We start from the raw sequence: 17,345 nt of genomic DNA, 5'->3' as shown, positions 1-17,345 counted from the left end.
AGGGGAAGTGCAAGAAATGAATATGAATATTAATATTGAGTAAATAATAAGATTAGTCCCAAAAGATTATTCAAATTTATCACCAGAAATTTAGAGTTGATTTGATCTGATTTTATAAATTTATCATATTAATCGCCAATTATGATTACTAGGTGTGTATTATAGTGTCACTTAACGTGTTACATCAATAAATTTTGATGTTGTTAGCAACAGAAGAAAGGAAAGGAATAAAATGACTAACTTAAAATTTTTTAAAGGACAAATTTAATTAAAAAAATATTTTAAAGACTAAGATAGGATGAGGTGGCAGCAACTACCTTCAACAATCCTTCCTGGATTCTTTGGCATTCCACACAAGAGATAGAGAAAAATATTTTCTTTCCTTGAGTATTACAAGAAAAACGCTGAATATCATCGTATTTACTGTCAGAAAAAAATTAAAATCTGATGATAAATAAATTACAGTCGAATTTACCATTGAAATAAATCAGACGGTATAAACCTCGCCGGTAAATAGTTACCGTCGAAATTTTTTTATTCGACGGTAATTACCGTCGGATTCTATGACGGAATATAGTCACTATGAAAACAAAATTTGATGAGCGTTACCGGCGAATTTTTTTCGACAGTAACGTTTGTGCCAAGACATATTTCACCTGTTAACTTATCATCGAATTAATCCAACGGTAATTCTGACGGAAGAAATTTTAAATTTAAAAATAAATGATAGGGCTATTACCGTTGGAATATTCTGGTTGTAGTTCCGGCGGTAGTGTTTTATTTTCTAAAATAATCTTTTTCTATCCATCTATAATATACCCCTAATAATTAATAATTGAAATACTGCGTTAAACCTGATTTGAAATATAAAAAAATTAACTTAAAAATACGAAATGGCTTGGAATTGAATGAAATATCTAAAATAAAGCTAACTATATTACATTCTCCGCAAAATTTCTTAAAAAAAATACATATCACAGAACTATATTTACATTAATTCTATTCAGACTCATCATCTTCTTCCTCTGATTCACCATCCTCATCTACCGAGGTAGTTTCCTAATGTTCATTGAACTCATCTTTCTCTTCTTTGTCACCATTGACCCCGTCTTCTTTTTAAAAATCGTCATCCTCTGGTGGAAGTGTGTTGGCATCTATTCCAATATCAATGATGTCATCACCCATAGTAGCAGACCAAAGGGTGATTGGCTCACCGGTATTAACCACCATTTTCGTAGGTGTTGGGTCGTCAATCTGGTAAGGTTCTTGACCCTCTGTCCTATCATCAGACTCGATGCGGCCTCTTGACTTACTCTTAACCACAACCACCCAACTAGACTTGCATGAACCGAATAAGGCAAATAATATAACGGTCATGCATTTTGAGGTAGAATAAAAGGATCGTGCCTATATTTCCTGGTTACATTAACTTCAGTCATATTGTAGTCCTTGTTCTTTTGTGTTTCTTGTCGCAAACTTGGATTATACCATTCACATTTAAACACGCATAACTTGTATGTAGTATTGTAGTGCCATATAAATACTCTAATTCAATTATGTTGTGCAACACACCAAACCAATCAGAGTGACCCTGCCTGAATCTCCATGAACCCAAACTTTGGTGTTATCTATTTTCTTTCTAATTAACCACTGTAAGGTAAGGAACCAATATCCATTAACAGTGTACATCGGGTAGCTAGTGGCCTTATTCAATGGGTCCCAACTAGATGCAACTAGTTCCGAATCTGTTGTATTAATTAGCTACATGCTGATATATTCTCTAAACCAACGTGAAAAATTGTTTAATGAGGTATCGGAATTTGCCTCTTGGAATAACATATATGATTTAGCATAGGATAAAAAAGTTTTAGTCATATTAAGAAGTTAGTATCTTACTGATTGCAGTATTTACCAAGATTTAAAAAAATTCACATGAGGTATGGTAAAATTTGGTCACAGTTAAGCAACACATGCAAATATGTAGCATCGATTTCTTTCGACTCTAACCAGTAGTCACTGCTCGCACCCATTGCAGCTCCTTCTGGTAAAAAAATTGGGTATATTGTTCTACTTGACGAGGATTCTCCCCTCTCATCGTTCCTTGCAACCCTTGTTCTACGTAACTCAACATGAGACTGAAAATAGAATGAGAAAAATGCAGATGTTTCCTTAATTAGCTAGAATTGCTTCGCAGATGCTACCCCTCAGTCCAAGCTTTGTTCTTTACCGTGCACTTGAATAAACCATCCTCTCAAATAGGTACATCCACCTAAATTGAACCGACCCACATAGTATTGCTTCATACGGTAGGTGGACTGTTAAGTGTTCCATAACGTCAAAAAAGGATCGAGGAAATATCCTTTCTAGCTTATAAAGTATGATGGGAATGTTCTTGTTCATGACTGTGAGGTTGTGTTTGCTAAGTTTCATAGCACATAACTCTCTAAAGAACTCACTTATTTCTGTGAGGGGTTTTCAGATGTTGGTTGGAAATTCTCTAAACGCGACAAGAAGCAAAGACTCCATGAAGACGTGACAATCATGACTCTTTAACCCAGTAAGCTTACTCTGTGGCATGTTTGCACACCTGCCTAAGTTAGAGGCATAACTATAAAGAAATCTTAACCCTCCGATCCACTTACAAACATTTTATCTCTACTCTTTCATTAGAGCTAACACCGCCTTTGGTTTAGCCCACTGCCCGTTATCAAGTCTCTTTATATTTATATCTGGCTACCTGTAAATGTCAATAGTGTCTAACCTAACCTTATCATTATCCTTGTTCGCTCATCGTTTATTATTGTGTGCATGATATTATTAAACACATTCTTTTCAATGTGCATCACATCAAGACAATGTTAAATCAAGTTGTCTTTTCAATAAGGCAACTCCCAAAATATATTATGTTTAGTCGAATTATACTCCCAGCAATATCTCGGAGGTCTCAGACCTGCCCCGTTATTGACGATCCTTGGGATTCTAAGTACATATTGCCAAACTTGCTTACCACCCAACCTCACAGGTGCCTCTTTGTGTTTAGTTATATTCTTTATTTTTTTTTACGAGTCCCTGTTGCGCCAAAAAGAAATCAAAGTTGAGGAATCTTCAATGGCAATCAAACCATGAATTCTTACCACCATTCGGCAATCAAAATATTTTCGTATCCTCCATACAAATGGGACATTCTATTCTGCCCTAAGTGGACCAACCTAACAATATGTTGTATGTAGGAAAGTCGTTAATGGTCCATATCAGTGCAGCTTGTAGTTGAAAGTTTCTCTTCGTCGAAATATCATACGTTTCTATACCATAGATTTATTACTACTTTAACTTATCCACCAAGGGCTGTAAGAAGACATCTATTTTGGCCTTTGGATTGCTGGAACTAAGTATAAGGCAAGTTAGGAACATGTTTGGATCCTTCATGCACATTTCAAGACTCGGGTTATAAGGTGTCACGACTATAGGCCAACAAGAGTACACATTACCGAAATTGGAATTCAGTGCGAACCCGTCAGAGCATAAGGCTAGTCTAATGTTTCTGGGATCACTCGCAAATGTAAAATAGACCCGATCAAATTGCTTCCAAGCTTCTCTGTGTGACGGATGCATCACGATTCTATCATCTCTCTTGTTGTTATTATACGAAGTCATGTGAGGGGCCAAAGGCATCGATGCATACAACCGTTTCAGCCTAGAGATTAAGAGCAAGTAGTGCATCCGTTTTATTGGAAATCTCTTTAACCGCTTTTACCAATATGTTCGCTCTCGACTTGGAACCTCAGTGATCTACAAAATTTGCACTCAGTTAGGTCTGCATCCATCTTATAGTAAAGCTTACAACCATTCAAATAATAATCAATTTTCACCGCATTTAGACCCAACTTTGAAACTAGCTTCTTTGCTTCGTAGTGGTTTTGAAGGATGCCAATGTACTGACAAGTACCAGTTCATTGTAAAGGATGATCCACTTATTAAAGGATTATTTTATATGATTTGACTCAGACTTAATATATATTCATCATCCTAACACATGCAGACAACTTTGAATGAATGCATCCCTTGTACAAAGGTTTCGCAGCAGATTCTAACAGATGATAAAATGTCTTCGCCTTTGAGTTAGGCTCTTCTTCAGCCTCTTCCAATTTTATAACACCTGTTGTATCACACACCATCTCGTTGAATCTCTTTTGGTTAGCCTCCCATGTTATTTCATCCATGTTTAGGTCTCTCACCACCCGGACCCTCCTTGATTGACAACCAAACCTATTCAAATTAGAGGTAGTATGGTTAATTTCCTACTCGTCCACTTCAACTTGTTCCGTCCAAATCTAATACCCATCCTTAAACCCATTACAGTAAAGGTGAAGTGTTATGTCCGCAGGTCCTAACCACTAAGCCAGCCAACACTTTTGACACAGATTCCTAGATACTTCTTCAGACCTAAATGGTTCCACGCTGAAGACATGCGCGACAAACGCGTCAACCCTGTCAAAAAATTCTGGTTTTAAATCCCTGACCACCGTTATTCCCCTCATATATCCATAGACGATGACTTGGAATCATATCAAAATACTCACCCAAGAATTCAATGAACAACACAAATTATTCAATTTTTTAGAAAAATTGACAGAGTGTACCTTGTAATTAGACTCTTTCGCCGAATAAAATTATCATTTTCTGAAAAACTAAATATGTTTTAAACAATTTAAACAATTTATAATAGTTTTCACATAGAAAACAGCTGGAGGCATAAATTATAACATACACGCATTCAAACAAAACATCAAAACCTAACTGTTCTAGTGCGCAATCCCTTATAAATCCACAATTTTTCAGCAAACAAGGGTTTCGAGAAGGCGCCAACATGCGACCTTCTCCCACTTTTGTCCTAAAACTCTATCTTAGGAAAAGTAAGTCTGACTTAAAATTTAAACGTTCATTATTTTCAGAGATAGAAAACCAAACTGGAATATTACTATATTCACAACAAAGAAAGCAAACTCCTACTGATCTCAGAGAGAATATCATCGTCCTAATAAAATGGACAATGTATCAAGTTCACAAGCTGAAACTAATTTGAAAGAATAAGTAAATTCATTAGTCTAATTAATTATAACCTAATTATAATTTCACCAAACTAACAAGAGATATGTCAAAAATAATCGACATAAGTTTAATCCAATTGAAAGAAACTCATTCACTAAACTCCACTAAAATCTTCCAACAACTCAAGTACTCTTAATCTCACCTTATTTAATCTACTCTAACATTATTTAATTTTTATATCCACAATATTGAAATACAACAAACTCTAATTACACACTTCATTAAACAAAGTTTGCCACTGATTTAAACTAAACCCTAACAAAATGCTAAAGTCACAAATTAATATGTAAAAATGAAATAATTATACCAACAATAAATCTGATGATAATGACTGCAGGGTCAGTCTAACGTGGTGGTGACAGAAGCGGCAGTGACGACAACATGAACGGCAACCATGGTGGAGGTGGTCACATAAACAGCAGCAGAATCAACGACGAATATTAAATAATCGAAGATGAAAAACAAAAGCTAAATCAAGAGAAAACAGAAGCCACAATAATAGACACAGAAAAATAGAAAATAAAAATAAGAGAAAAGATATACCTACAATGGAGCAACAATGAAAGGCAATGATCGTATGTTTTCGAGCGATAGACCAATGGCAGTGCAAGTGGCGGAGGTGAAAGTGATAGATCTGGAGATCTGGTAGTGAAAGAGACCGAGTGAGAGTGGTGACTAAGAGTTGGCTGTGAAAATGAGATCGAGACTAAGATCAAAATCAAGATCTGAAAATTGTATGCATGCGCGAGAGCGATGGCGATGGAAGTGCAGCAGTTACAGCTCGACAATGAAAGAAATCGAGCGAGAGTGGAGATTGAGAGGTTCTAGTGTGTTTGAGAGATCGAAACGAGATTGTCATTTGAATAGTTTTTGTGCATGTGAGGTTGGCGGAGACACAAGTGCAGTGAACGATGGTACTCAACAATGAGCTACGGTGAGCGGCAGTGTAAAGTATGAGAGTGAAGTGTGATTGGGATACGATGAAAAAAATAAAAAAAAATTATGTATACTTGTCAAAAAATTATTTTAATAAGAACAATAGTGGCAATAGTATTATGATTATTAAAAATTTGTCATTAAAAACTTTTTTTTAATATTTAGTGGCAATAATGATAATTGTCATTAAATATATAATAATAATAATAATAATAATAATAATAATAATAATAATAATAATAAAATATATAATTGTTATAAAAACATAACATAAATTAAAAAATTAATGGTCATTATATTATTGTCATTAAAAATTTATCGCTAAAAATTATTTTTTATGTAGTGTGAGACTAAATTAAAAAAGCAAGCAAAATCTAATATCTAATATAAATTAATGCAAAAATTTACGCTGCAATAGAAAAGTGCTTTATGATCTATTTTCTATAATTAGCCTAAAGCTACAACATTACAATTAGGGGGTTTGCGATATGGTTTGAATCGGTTTTGAGTAAAAAATTTATTCGATTCGAAAAATACTAATCAAATGATTTCTTAAAAAAGAATTGATCCAATTCGATCTAATTTTAAGATATTTGGATTAGATTGGATTTGTGATTTTGTAAATTAAAAAAATTAAATATATATAACAAGTCTCAACATTAAATTTTAAATAACTAACAATGACATAATAAATCTCAACGATATTTTAAAAAATCAATGATAACATAACAATAAAAATAAAAATTATAAGTTACTTAAATAAATAAATAAATCACATTTTGAATATAAAATATTTATTAAATAATAATAATAAATGAATAATATAAAAATGTATAATAATTGAACATGTCATAAATATAATTATAAATATAATAATAAAATAATAATATTATATTAAATTGTGCAATTTAAATTAGATTTGATCAATTATGAAAAATAAATTCAAAATTCAATCTGATCTAATGATTTGAAAAAAATATAATTTAATCAAATTTAAATTAATATAATTTTAATCAATTTTTAATTTAAATTAAATAAAATAAATAATTTAATTTAAATTAGTTTAGATTTAAAATTTTGAACACTCCTAATTACAACCACACTTTCAGTAGTGACTAATGAACGTGATTTAAAATAAGTTGGCGGTAGAAGTCGGTCGTCACTCTATATATATTGCTTTGAATTTTGAACTTATTTGAGTCAATCTTATGGCCCATAATATACATATACGATCGCAACTATGATGAATCATCATGAAATTTCTTGCACTCTACACCGACATCATTATTGCCGACAATGTATCCTTTTAAAATGAAAATTTGGAAGGAAAAAATATCTTGTTTTTAATCGTAAAAAATGTTGTTTTGTAATTAACTTGTGTTAATGCGAAGTCATTTTTATTTTAATTTACTAAATATAGCTGTTATAATTCTTGTGAAGTCAATAAAACTTTATTAAAATAGGTTATATATAGTTGTCATAATTTTTAAAAAATATGTCCAAAAAAGTTAGTTTTAATAAATGATTTTTAAAATGTCAAAACTTTACCAAATCATACCTATATAATTAGCTCATTCTAATAAATATGCTGTCTTTCCTTCATTCCTTCCTCTCTTTTCTCTTTGTTATTTATAACATAACTACATAACTATTTTTAGAGCATATGTTGGCTAAACAAATCATTCATTCCTCTCTTTTCTCTTTTCTTCATTTTGCTTCATATATAGATTCATCAAACCTTAAAAGTTAAAACGATGGAGGCCACTTTGTAGTGTCTCACCAAACTAACAAAGCTTGTATATTAACAAATGACTTCATAGTAGTCGTGCATCGCGTGCAAGTATATTATAGGGCCACAAACACGTACACTCTTGGCGTTTCAGCATTTCAATCGAGTAAACTTGCATTCAAAGTCAAGAATAAAGAACGGTGGGGTAAAGTTACACAAAACTACTCTCAAGGACATCCCTTAGCTAGAAAGAGATTTATGTAATATTTAGAAAAAAAAAATAGATTAATTTTATTTGTCTTAATCAAACTGTTTTATGAAATATGAAAAACATAGGCCACGGCTTCATAAGAATTAAGTAGATACTAATTAATTATTCTTCTTTTATTTTATTTTATTTTATGTTTATATTGATTATGTTTATTGATCAAACATATAGTTACTAAATATAAGAATATAATATAGTAGCTATAGTTTTCTTATTAAAGATATAATTTTATAAAATCAACGTGTCAATATTAATACTAGCTAATGTATAATTTTATTTAAAGATGTTAAGAATTCGATCAACTTTCAGTTTGAGAAATATAAAAGATAATAAGTTAATTTATCCATTGTTCAACCAATCGAGTGTTGATAATCCATCGATTTTTTAGTTTAACTAGTAGTTAACAGTAGCTAGTACTCTCTATGATAGTATTTGGTGGAGAGACAGATACGAAAAGATTGAGACTGAGATGTAGAGACTAAGAGACAGAAATTAAAATAAATTTTAATACTATAAAGTGAGAGACAGAAACTGAAATAAAAATGAAATTCTAATTTAATTTGCACAAAAGATAAAATTAGAATTAATTAATTGAAATGAAGGTATTTTAGGTATAAAATTTTATTAAAGTTTTAATTTTCATCTCTAAAAATTTTAGTCTCATGTGTTCCTACTTTTTGGAGGTACTGAAATACTGAAATTTTGGGGACAGAAGAGACAAAAATTTTAGTACCAGTCTATAAACCAATAAATATGATATTGAGTCTCAGTCTCTCAATCTCTGTCTCAGTACTTCAAAACAAATACTACCTATAATTCACCTAGGTCCTAATCTAGTGTTCAAACTAGGGGTGTGTAAGATCTGATTCAAAATTCGCTATGGACTCAATTTATTTTGTTAGATTTGGGTTTGTTATTTTTATTTAATTAAATGTATTTTCAGGTAGATCCAATTTGATTCGAACACATATTCTATAATTAAAATACATATTTTATAATAAAATTAGTAATTGATCTTATAGTTATAACTAGATTTAACTATGTCTATAAATTAAAATTCAAACTTAATAATAAACATGGCTTATCTTCAATTAGAGAGAATTTCGCTGATAACAAATTCACTCAGAAATAAACTCAAATGATGATCGAAAGATCAGTAAATATCTCAACCTCTCTGAAAAGGTAACATTCTATAAATACTAAACCCTAACTATGTAAAAGGTATGCTATTCACTCTAAGTAACATTATACTCATCTTCTACTCTTACTAATGTGAGTGTTGGAGTGTCTTTGCAGAAGTCCGCTTTGCAGAAGCCCACGTGTCGTCGTTTCTCTTGAAACCGATGTATACCTCATCCATCTCAGGCGAAGGAAATCTCAATCCCTAAACAAGATAAGTTATATATCAAGGCCGGCTTACCACGTAGGAATATTTAGCGCCCACCATAGGTCACCAACAAAAAGAACAAGCCCTTCCAAATTTCCTCGTAATACTATTTAATGGTACACAGTTTTACTTGCATATAGGGCTTGTTTGGATGCCATTTTCAGAAAAGATATTTTTTTTAATGATCTCTTTTCAAAGGATTTTTTACAAAAGTAAAATAAAGTGATTTTATGTTTGGATATCTTATGTAAAAAGATCTTTTATCTATCAATTATGTTTGAGTAAAATAAGATAAAAATATTTTTTTATTCATTTATTATGTGAAAAATATCTTTTTTTTCTAAGAAAAAAAGATCTTTTAAAAAAATATATAAATTGTAACTTCTCAAAAAAAATATTTTTTATTTTTCTAGTACTTTTACTTTTACTATTAGAAATTTAGCAAACACACTAAAAGATAAAAAAAATAAAAAAATCTTTTTTTATCGATTTAATGACACCCAAACAAACACATAATGCATCTTTGGCTCCCGAATTTTCATTAGAAATTTTGAATAAGCAAAATTGTGCAAGCATTTGAGTAAATAACGAAATTAATTTTATTATTTGATATATAACTAAGAGACTGATTATATACAATCCAAACAATCTAAACCAACTTACAATAAATTTCTCTCATTTTTGTTTACATTACTATTGCTATAATTACTATCTTGTGCTGATTACTCGGTGTTAATTCATGTTTTTTATTCAAGCTCTTTCTTCATTTTCTTCAATTATTTTACTCCCAAAATAAAGAGATTCAGTTTTAACTTTAACTGATGAATTCAAAACATGTGTTTATTATACAAAATAAAAAATATAAAATTAACTTAAAAGACAATTGAGAGGCAAATAACCTTAACATATTAAATTGACAAGTTATATACTACGGTGAAACAATTTGTAAGCATAACCTAACCAACTTATATAATTCTTTTATTTTAATTTTCAATACGACATGACCTCTTATAAGATATACACTAACCTATATACTTGAACCATTCTACTTTTATGTATCTTACCATTTCATATACCAACCTTGGACATGCTACATTTTATTGTAAATGATCAGTTTGTATTTCATTTTCGATTGACTTTGTTTAAGTATATCTCGTACTATTGTTTCTACCATACATTTCTACGCCAAATTTTATATACAGGATATTATAATCATGCCAACCAAAAGAAAGTTTGGCAGTGGTATAATCAATCTCACCAAAACACAACCCCAGCAACAGTACACCATGCGGACTATAACTCAGACAATTTGCACCTTCTAACGACCGCTCGACACCAAAATTGATATACAAAGACTAGCCTAAAGGTGCATTACAGATAAGCTTATACGTCAAAACACGGTAATGTTCTCTCCTTTCATTAATAATCTTTATTCTTTTACTTTCAATCTTTTCTATTAAATTTCATTTATCATTATTCTTCATTGATCTATAAGTTATCTCATACACAACCAAATCAAATCACTATGTCACAATTTTCAAAATCACATATATGTGATTCAGTCACCGAATCTCTGACCGAGATATACTCCCTCGCAAAATGCTCACGTTACCAAGTTATATATCACCAATTCTTTCCAAACCAAAACAAACTTACAATTCAGATAGTCAAATCCAAAAATAAATTATAAATCCATTAACATTGAGTCAACTTCTCAGGCTTATCTAAAGGGATATCCAAATCCATTATTTAATTCAGTTCTCCTTACCGAATTATAATTCGGGTTTTAAGTAAATTGCAACTTTTATTCTTCTATTATCTGATAAGCAATTTCAGATATTATCCACAAACAAATATTTTAATAACCCAAACAAATATCTAAAACGACTACTAGTCCAATGATCGATTAGTAATAACATTCAAATTGCAACAAACGGCTTAATCAACTAATCAAAATTGAGTTATACTTCGGTTTTCAAAAGCATAAGCTACTAAACTATCTATTATTTCCAACAAACTGACATCTATAAGTTGGAATCATTTTAAATAACCTGACACTTATGAGTCAGAATAATTTTAAACAAACCGATCTATAACTTCGTACAACTCCCATGCATATCGACATCGTCTACGCTATACCCAATCCCAAACCGACTTATTATGTCAGCCCATCAATTTACCAAACAACTCGGCAGGTCAAGCTTGGGGGCTGTGATCTGGTAGTTATAACTCGATCCAACTATGCCTATAAATCGGAATTCAAACCCAATAATAAACGTGGCTTATTTTCAGTTAGAGAGAATCTCCCTGATAACAAACCTACTCAGAAACTAACTCAAATAATGACCGAAAGATCAGCAAATATCTCAACCTCTCTGAAGAGATAACATTCTATAAATACCAAACCCCAACTATGTAAAAGGTACGCTACTCACTTTGAGTAAAATTATATTCATCTTCTACTCTTACTAACTTGAGCATCAGAGTGCCTTTGCAGGTGCTCACCGCTGCCTTTTCTTTTGAAGTCGACATATACCTCATCCGTCTCAGGCAAAGAGAAGCTCAATCTCTAAACAGGACGAGTTATATATCAAGTCCGGCTTACCACACAGGAACATTTGGTGCGTGCCCACCGTGGAGTCGAGTTTTACTTAACTCCAATATCGTCTTTTCTGTCCGATTACCTACCCTCTTTTGCAGATTTTAATTAATGGTAGAAAAGCAAAATAATCCACCTCTTTAACTTCCTACTATAGAATTATTAGTGATCAAGGAATCACTGAAAGCAGAAATTTAAAAAAATAACTGAACTCTTGAACCAATGCAAGGCAAACAAGGTGATAAAAAGGAGAACCAGAAGAACCTTGGTTATGGTGATAACAGTGACGACCATACCTTAAAAATAATGATTGCGGTAGTAGTCACTCCAAGGTCACCAACAAAAAGAATAAATCTTTTTAAATTTTCTAGTAATATCATCTAATGATACACAGTTTTAGTTGTATATAATGAATTTTTGACTCTCGAATTTTCATTAAAAATTTTGAATAAGCACAATTGTACAAGTATTTGAGTATATAATATTTTTAAATTTAACCTTTAAAAATTATATTTTATTAATTTATTTATAAAATTTACAAAAGTATATATATTTAATTATATTTTAGATTCGTTTAGAATTGGATTTAAATTTATAAAATAGATCGGATAAAATATTAAAGTTGGATTCGGTCAAACAAAATTTGGCTTAGTCCGATTATGCACATCCCGAGTTAAATCCTGATATCCGTCATGTTTTTGCTAACACTTTTGGTATGTGTAGTAAGAGATTTATGAAAAACCTTACAAAAAATAATTAAATAAATATACTACTTTCTTCGGATTATTGCACACTCCACTCTAATAATTTTCCGAAAGGAATGAGTACGATGAGCCTGAAAAGTGCACTTTCCAACTGTGACGGCAAAGAAAAGCGAATTTTTCAAGGCCTAAACGTGGTTGGCCGGTGAAGTGTCGAAAAATAATTTCTTTCTAGTATTAATTGGAAATTAAGAACATATTTAATGTTGATTATGATATCTGTTAATATGGTAAATAATTGGTGTTATGATCGCATAAATAGATAGGTATGACTTAAGTATAAATACCGTGGATGATAATTCACCATTTAATTATTTTATTGAGTTTGTGCATGATTTATTTTTTTATAAAAAAAAAATTGGAGACAAATTACAATATAAGTAAGTCAACTTTTTTTTATTTTTTATTTTAAAATTAAAAAATTAGAGTAATAGAATTATTTTTAATTAACAAATCTATTTTTTAACTAATTAACTAAAGTTAGCTTTATTCCTAGTTAATTTTTTTAGCGAAACTATTTTGATAATTTTTCTAATCTTCTATAATACTTTGAGCGTTTGAAATTTATATAGCTCAAAAGAATATATTTTTAAGTTATTCATAATAATTTATTTTTTAATATAATTTTAAAGTATTAAAAATTTATAGTATATAATAGATAATTTTTAGAACAAGCACTAAATATATTATTTTAAATTAAAAATATTATTTACATACAAAAATAAATCAAATTATCATATATTTGTATACACTATACATATTGATTTACACTTTTTTTTAACTAAATAATCAATTATTAGAATAATAAAAATGATTTAAAATATCAAATACATAAAGCTATTTATATGCAGTGACTAATTTTTAGTGTATGGGCGGGTATCATGATTGCTTTTAAATTATACAATAATTTCTTTGTCATAATCTTTGAATCTACTCACAAATCACAATCCACCACAACCGAAATATTCCACCAACAAAGTCCTCAACCTCTGTCCCCAAACTCACACTACAAATACCCACACCTCACTCCCCATAACACATGATCACATTTCACAAGACCCCTTAATTAACAAAATTAAGGGCACCCCAACTAGTCACATTAAGAGTAACTAAAATAATTTGATAATAATGGAGGGAAAAGATGAAGATGTGAGAGTTGGAGCAAATAGGTATAGAGAGAGACAAGCAATAGGAACAGCAGCACAAGCAGAACAAGATGGGAAGGACTATAAGGAACCACCATCAGCACCATTGTTTGAGGCTGGTGAATTGTCATCTTGGTCCTTCTACAGGGCATGCATAGCTGAGTTTGTGGCCACGTTTTTGTTTCTCTACATCACAGTGTTGACGGTTATGGGTGTGGCTAAATCCAGTAGCAAGTGTAACACTGTTGGTGTTCAAGGGATTGCTTGGGCTTTTGGTGGCATGATCTTTGCTCTTGTCTATTGTACTGCTGGAATCTCAGGTATATATAAATATATTATTCTAGATTTAATTATTCTATTAGTTCTTATAATAGTTTACTAAATTTATAATTAGCTTTTTATATTTTTTTAATTGAGTTGTGTACTGTTTTTAATTTTATAATTAGGTCTTTTTTAATAAAAAAAATTAAAATTAACTAAATATTTTTTTACAAATTGAAGGTATTTATAATTAAAAATCTTATTAAAACTTTGACTGCATATTTTTTGAGAAAAATATTCGATTAATTTTAACGTTTTTAACATAAAAAAGAAATAATTATAAAATTAAAAGTAGTGTAGAAATTCAATTGAAAAAAAAATTATAGAGGCCTAATTATAAATTTGATAAAACTATAAAAACCAACAAAATAGTTAAACTATTATTATATTATATATAATTTCTAATTAAACCTCAAATAATGTTCTATATATATATATATATATATATATATATATATATATATATATATATATATATATATATATATATATATATATATATATATATATATATATGCGCGCGCGCCTAAATCTACTTCATATTTTGCAAGTTTTATGTTACTTCTGATAATAAGTAAGGAAAATGTGTTTTGGACATTTTTCAAACATTTAAATCACCATTCTTGCTATTATGTTTTTAGAGTCTGATTTGCTTTTTCACTCTAAAACATTTCAAATCTTAGTTCTTATATTGTTAATTAGACCTTGTTGAGTATCCGTAAACAATAATTCTTAATGTTCACATAACATTATATTATATTACTGTAGGTGAAACTATATGTCATGGTATAAAAAGCCTTATGATGAGTAATGAAACTCATTTTTCTTAGTTTTTAACAAAATTTATGAAGAATTAAGCCAATATTATTTCAATAAATATAAAATGTTTTTTCAACAACTACTCAAACCATTTAAAAAGTAATAAAGTTCAGAAGTGTAAATTTCATATACAACATATTATATATATACGGTACAAAATATCAAAAATTAATTTTGAAATTGGATTGATTTGGATGTAATGTATTAAAGTACTAAAATTAAATTAATCAATTATATGATTTTAGAATTTGAAAAATATGTCAAATCATTCAATAAAAAAATTTTGACCATGCATAAAGTTTCGATTTTTATTTTATACCTTTTCATTTGGTATACGAAGTTCTGATTTAAATCTTCTTTATATGTTGTATATCAAATTCTTAATTTATATTAAGTTGAAACAATTTCAAACATATAAAATCAACTTTTTTCACAAAAACATAAAACTAGTTCCATAATAATGGATGAGAATGTTTATTAAAGAATGAGGTATATATATAATTGGTTGGTGATGCAGGGGGTCACATAAACCCAGCAGTGACATTTGGTCTGTTCTTGGCGCGAAAGCTGTCACTAACAAGAGCAGTGTTCTACATAATGTTTCAGTGTTTGGGGGCCATTTGTGGTGCTCTGGTTGTAAAGGGGTTCCAGCCACACCAATTTGAAAGGCTTGGTGGCGCTGCCAACTCTGTTAGCAGAACCTACTCCAAAGGTGGTGGCCTTGGTGCTGAGATTGTTGGCACTTTTGTTCTTGTTTACACTGTTTTCTCTGCCACTGATGCCAAAAGAAATGCCAGAGACTCCCATGTTCCCGTAAGTATATACTCTTTATAATTAAATTCATTAGTAATACTAATACATATATAGATATTTATATACCTCCTCTTCTCATTTTAAACTTTTACGATAAATAATTTTAGTTTTATTATATGAGATTAAAGGTTCGATAACCTACAGGTCTATATTTCGATCTTCGTTGACCCAAAAAAGATTTTTCAGTATAAAAATAGTTTAAGTGAGTGTTTGAATTTAAATCTCACCTGTATATATAATTACGTATTGGTTAGCAGTATTTATATTTATAATAAATTAGTCATTGATTTAACAGATTAGAAAATACCATAAAAATAAAAGATTACGTAAATTCAAAAAGAAATTTTACGCAAAAGACATAACAGATATACAAGTATTTATGTATATTTTTTTATTAACTTAAACTTTTAGAATACTTAGTTTCATTACTTCTATTTATTTTATTTTGGATTAATTGCATGCATTTTGAAATAATTGGTCAGATTTTGGCACCATTGCCTATTGGTTTTGCTGTATTTTTGGTGCATTTGGCTACAATTCCTGTCACTGGAACTGGCATCAATCCAGCTAGAAGTCTTGGTGCAGCCCTTGTTTATAACAAGGACCAAGCTTGGGATGACCATGTGAGTCTTCTACCTCAATTTTTTTTTATTGATTTTCAAATTCTATCATTTACTAGAAATTTAAAAAATCCGCTTTCAAGGAGTATAATTTTTCACTTCCATTGGACATTTAGACCATATGTTAAAACTTTTTATATAGTACAAGTGGCAAATAGAAATTTATTGTTGTTAATTTAAAAAAAAAAAAAAAGACAATTCCTCACATTATTAATCATGATGATATTTTGGTGCAGTGGATCTTCTGGGTAGGCCCCTTCATTGGGGCAGCACTTGCAGCTTTGTACCATCAAATTGTGATCAGGGCCATTCCCTTCAAGTCAAAGTAATCCATCATGCAACATTATTAATTGGCCTGAAATAATATTAATAATAGTAATAACAATAATAACTGGTTTAATTAGTCTTAAGCAGGATTATTATATATTCTGATTAAAAAAGATATATGTTCAATTCCTACAACTTCCACTATATATATATATATGGATTTCCGACCACTTTTATTAAATATAATTTATATGTATGCTCAATACTTATTGTATATGTAAATGGTGCATTCAATCCAAGTTATGGTTGTGGAAATGGTGTTGCATGATTTATATTTTGTTGGCTTAACATAAATCTCTGCACATTGCGGAATTTGATTGGATAAATAATATGCTCAACCGTATTATTGTATAATCAATGTGTTATGGTATTGAATATAACTAGCCCTATATATTATCTCTTTGAAATTTAATTGATTATCTTTGAGATAGCTCAATTGCTAATCTTATAATGACTTAAATAGTATGTATGTATAAACATGGTATTAACCGAAGAAATGCAGTATTATTTT

The 17,345-nt window shown here is 30.1% G+C and overlaps 1 protein-coding gene across 1 annotated transcript; it reads left to right on the top strand.

Annotated features, from left to right (window-relative positions):
* The first annotated feature begins 13,659 nt into the window (after nt 1-13,659).
* On the top strand, nt 13,660-17,089 carry LOC112749974 (aquaporin PIP1-1). The gene is made up of 4 exons (XM_025798437.3): nt 13,660-14,254; nt 15,592-15,887; nt 16,370-16,510; nt 16,744-17,089. The coding sequence occupies exons 1-4, from the start codon at nt 13,918-13,920 to the stop codon at nt 16,834-16,836; spliced, it is 867 nt and encodes a 288-aa protein (XP_025654222.1). The 5' UTR covers nt 13,660-13,917; the 3' UTR covers nt 16,837-17,089.
* Nucleotides 17,090-17,345: the final 256 nt, after the last annotated feature.

The sequence above is a fragment of the Arachis hypogaea genome, chromosome 2 (genome assembly GCF_003086295.3).
Source record: "Arachis hypogaea cultivar Tifrunner chromosome 2, arahy.Tifrunner.gnm2.J5K5, whole genome shotgun sequence".
NCBI lineage: Eukaryota > Viridiplantae > Streptophyta > Magnoliopsida > Fabales > Fabaceae > Arachis > Arachis hypogaea.
The sequence above is the reverse complement of the archived record's forward strand: the minus strand, read 5'-3'. Positions and strand labels throughout refer to the sequence as shown.

Excerpts from the sequence above, each read along its gene's own strand:
- LOC112749974 (XM_025798437.3), top strand. The coding sequence starts at position 13,918 with ATGGAGGGAAAAGATGAAGATGTGAGAGTTGGAGCAAATAGGTATAGA. Across the intron at positions 15,888-16,369 it reads CCAGAGACTCCCATGTTCCC|ATTTTGGCACCATTGCCTAT; the intron begins GTAAGTATATAC and ends ATAATTGGTCAG. Across the intron at positions 16,511-16,743 it reads ACCAAGCTTGGGATGACCAT|TGGATCTTCTGGGTAGGCCC; the intron begins GTGAGTCTTCTA and ends ATTTTGGTGCAG.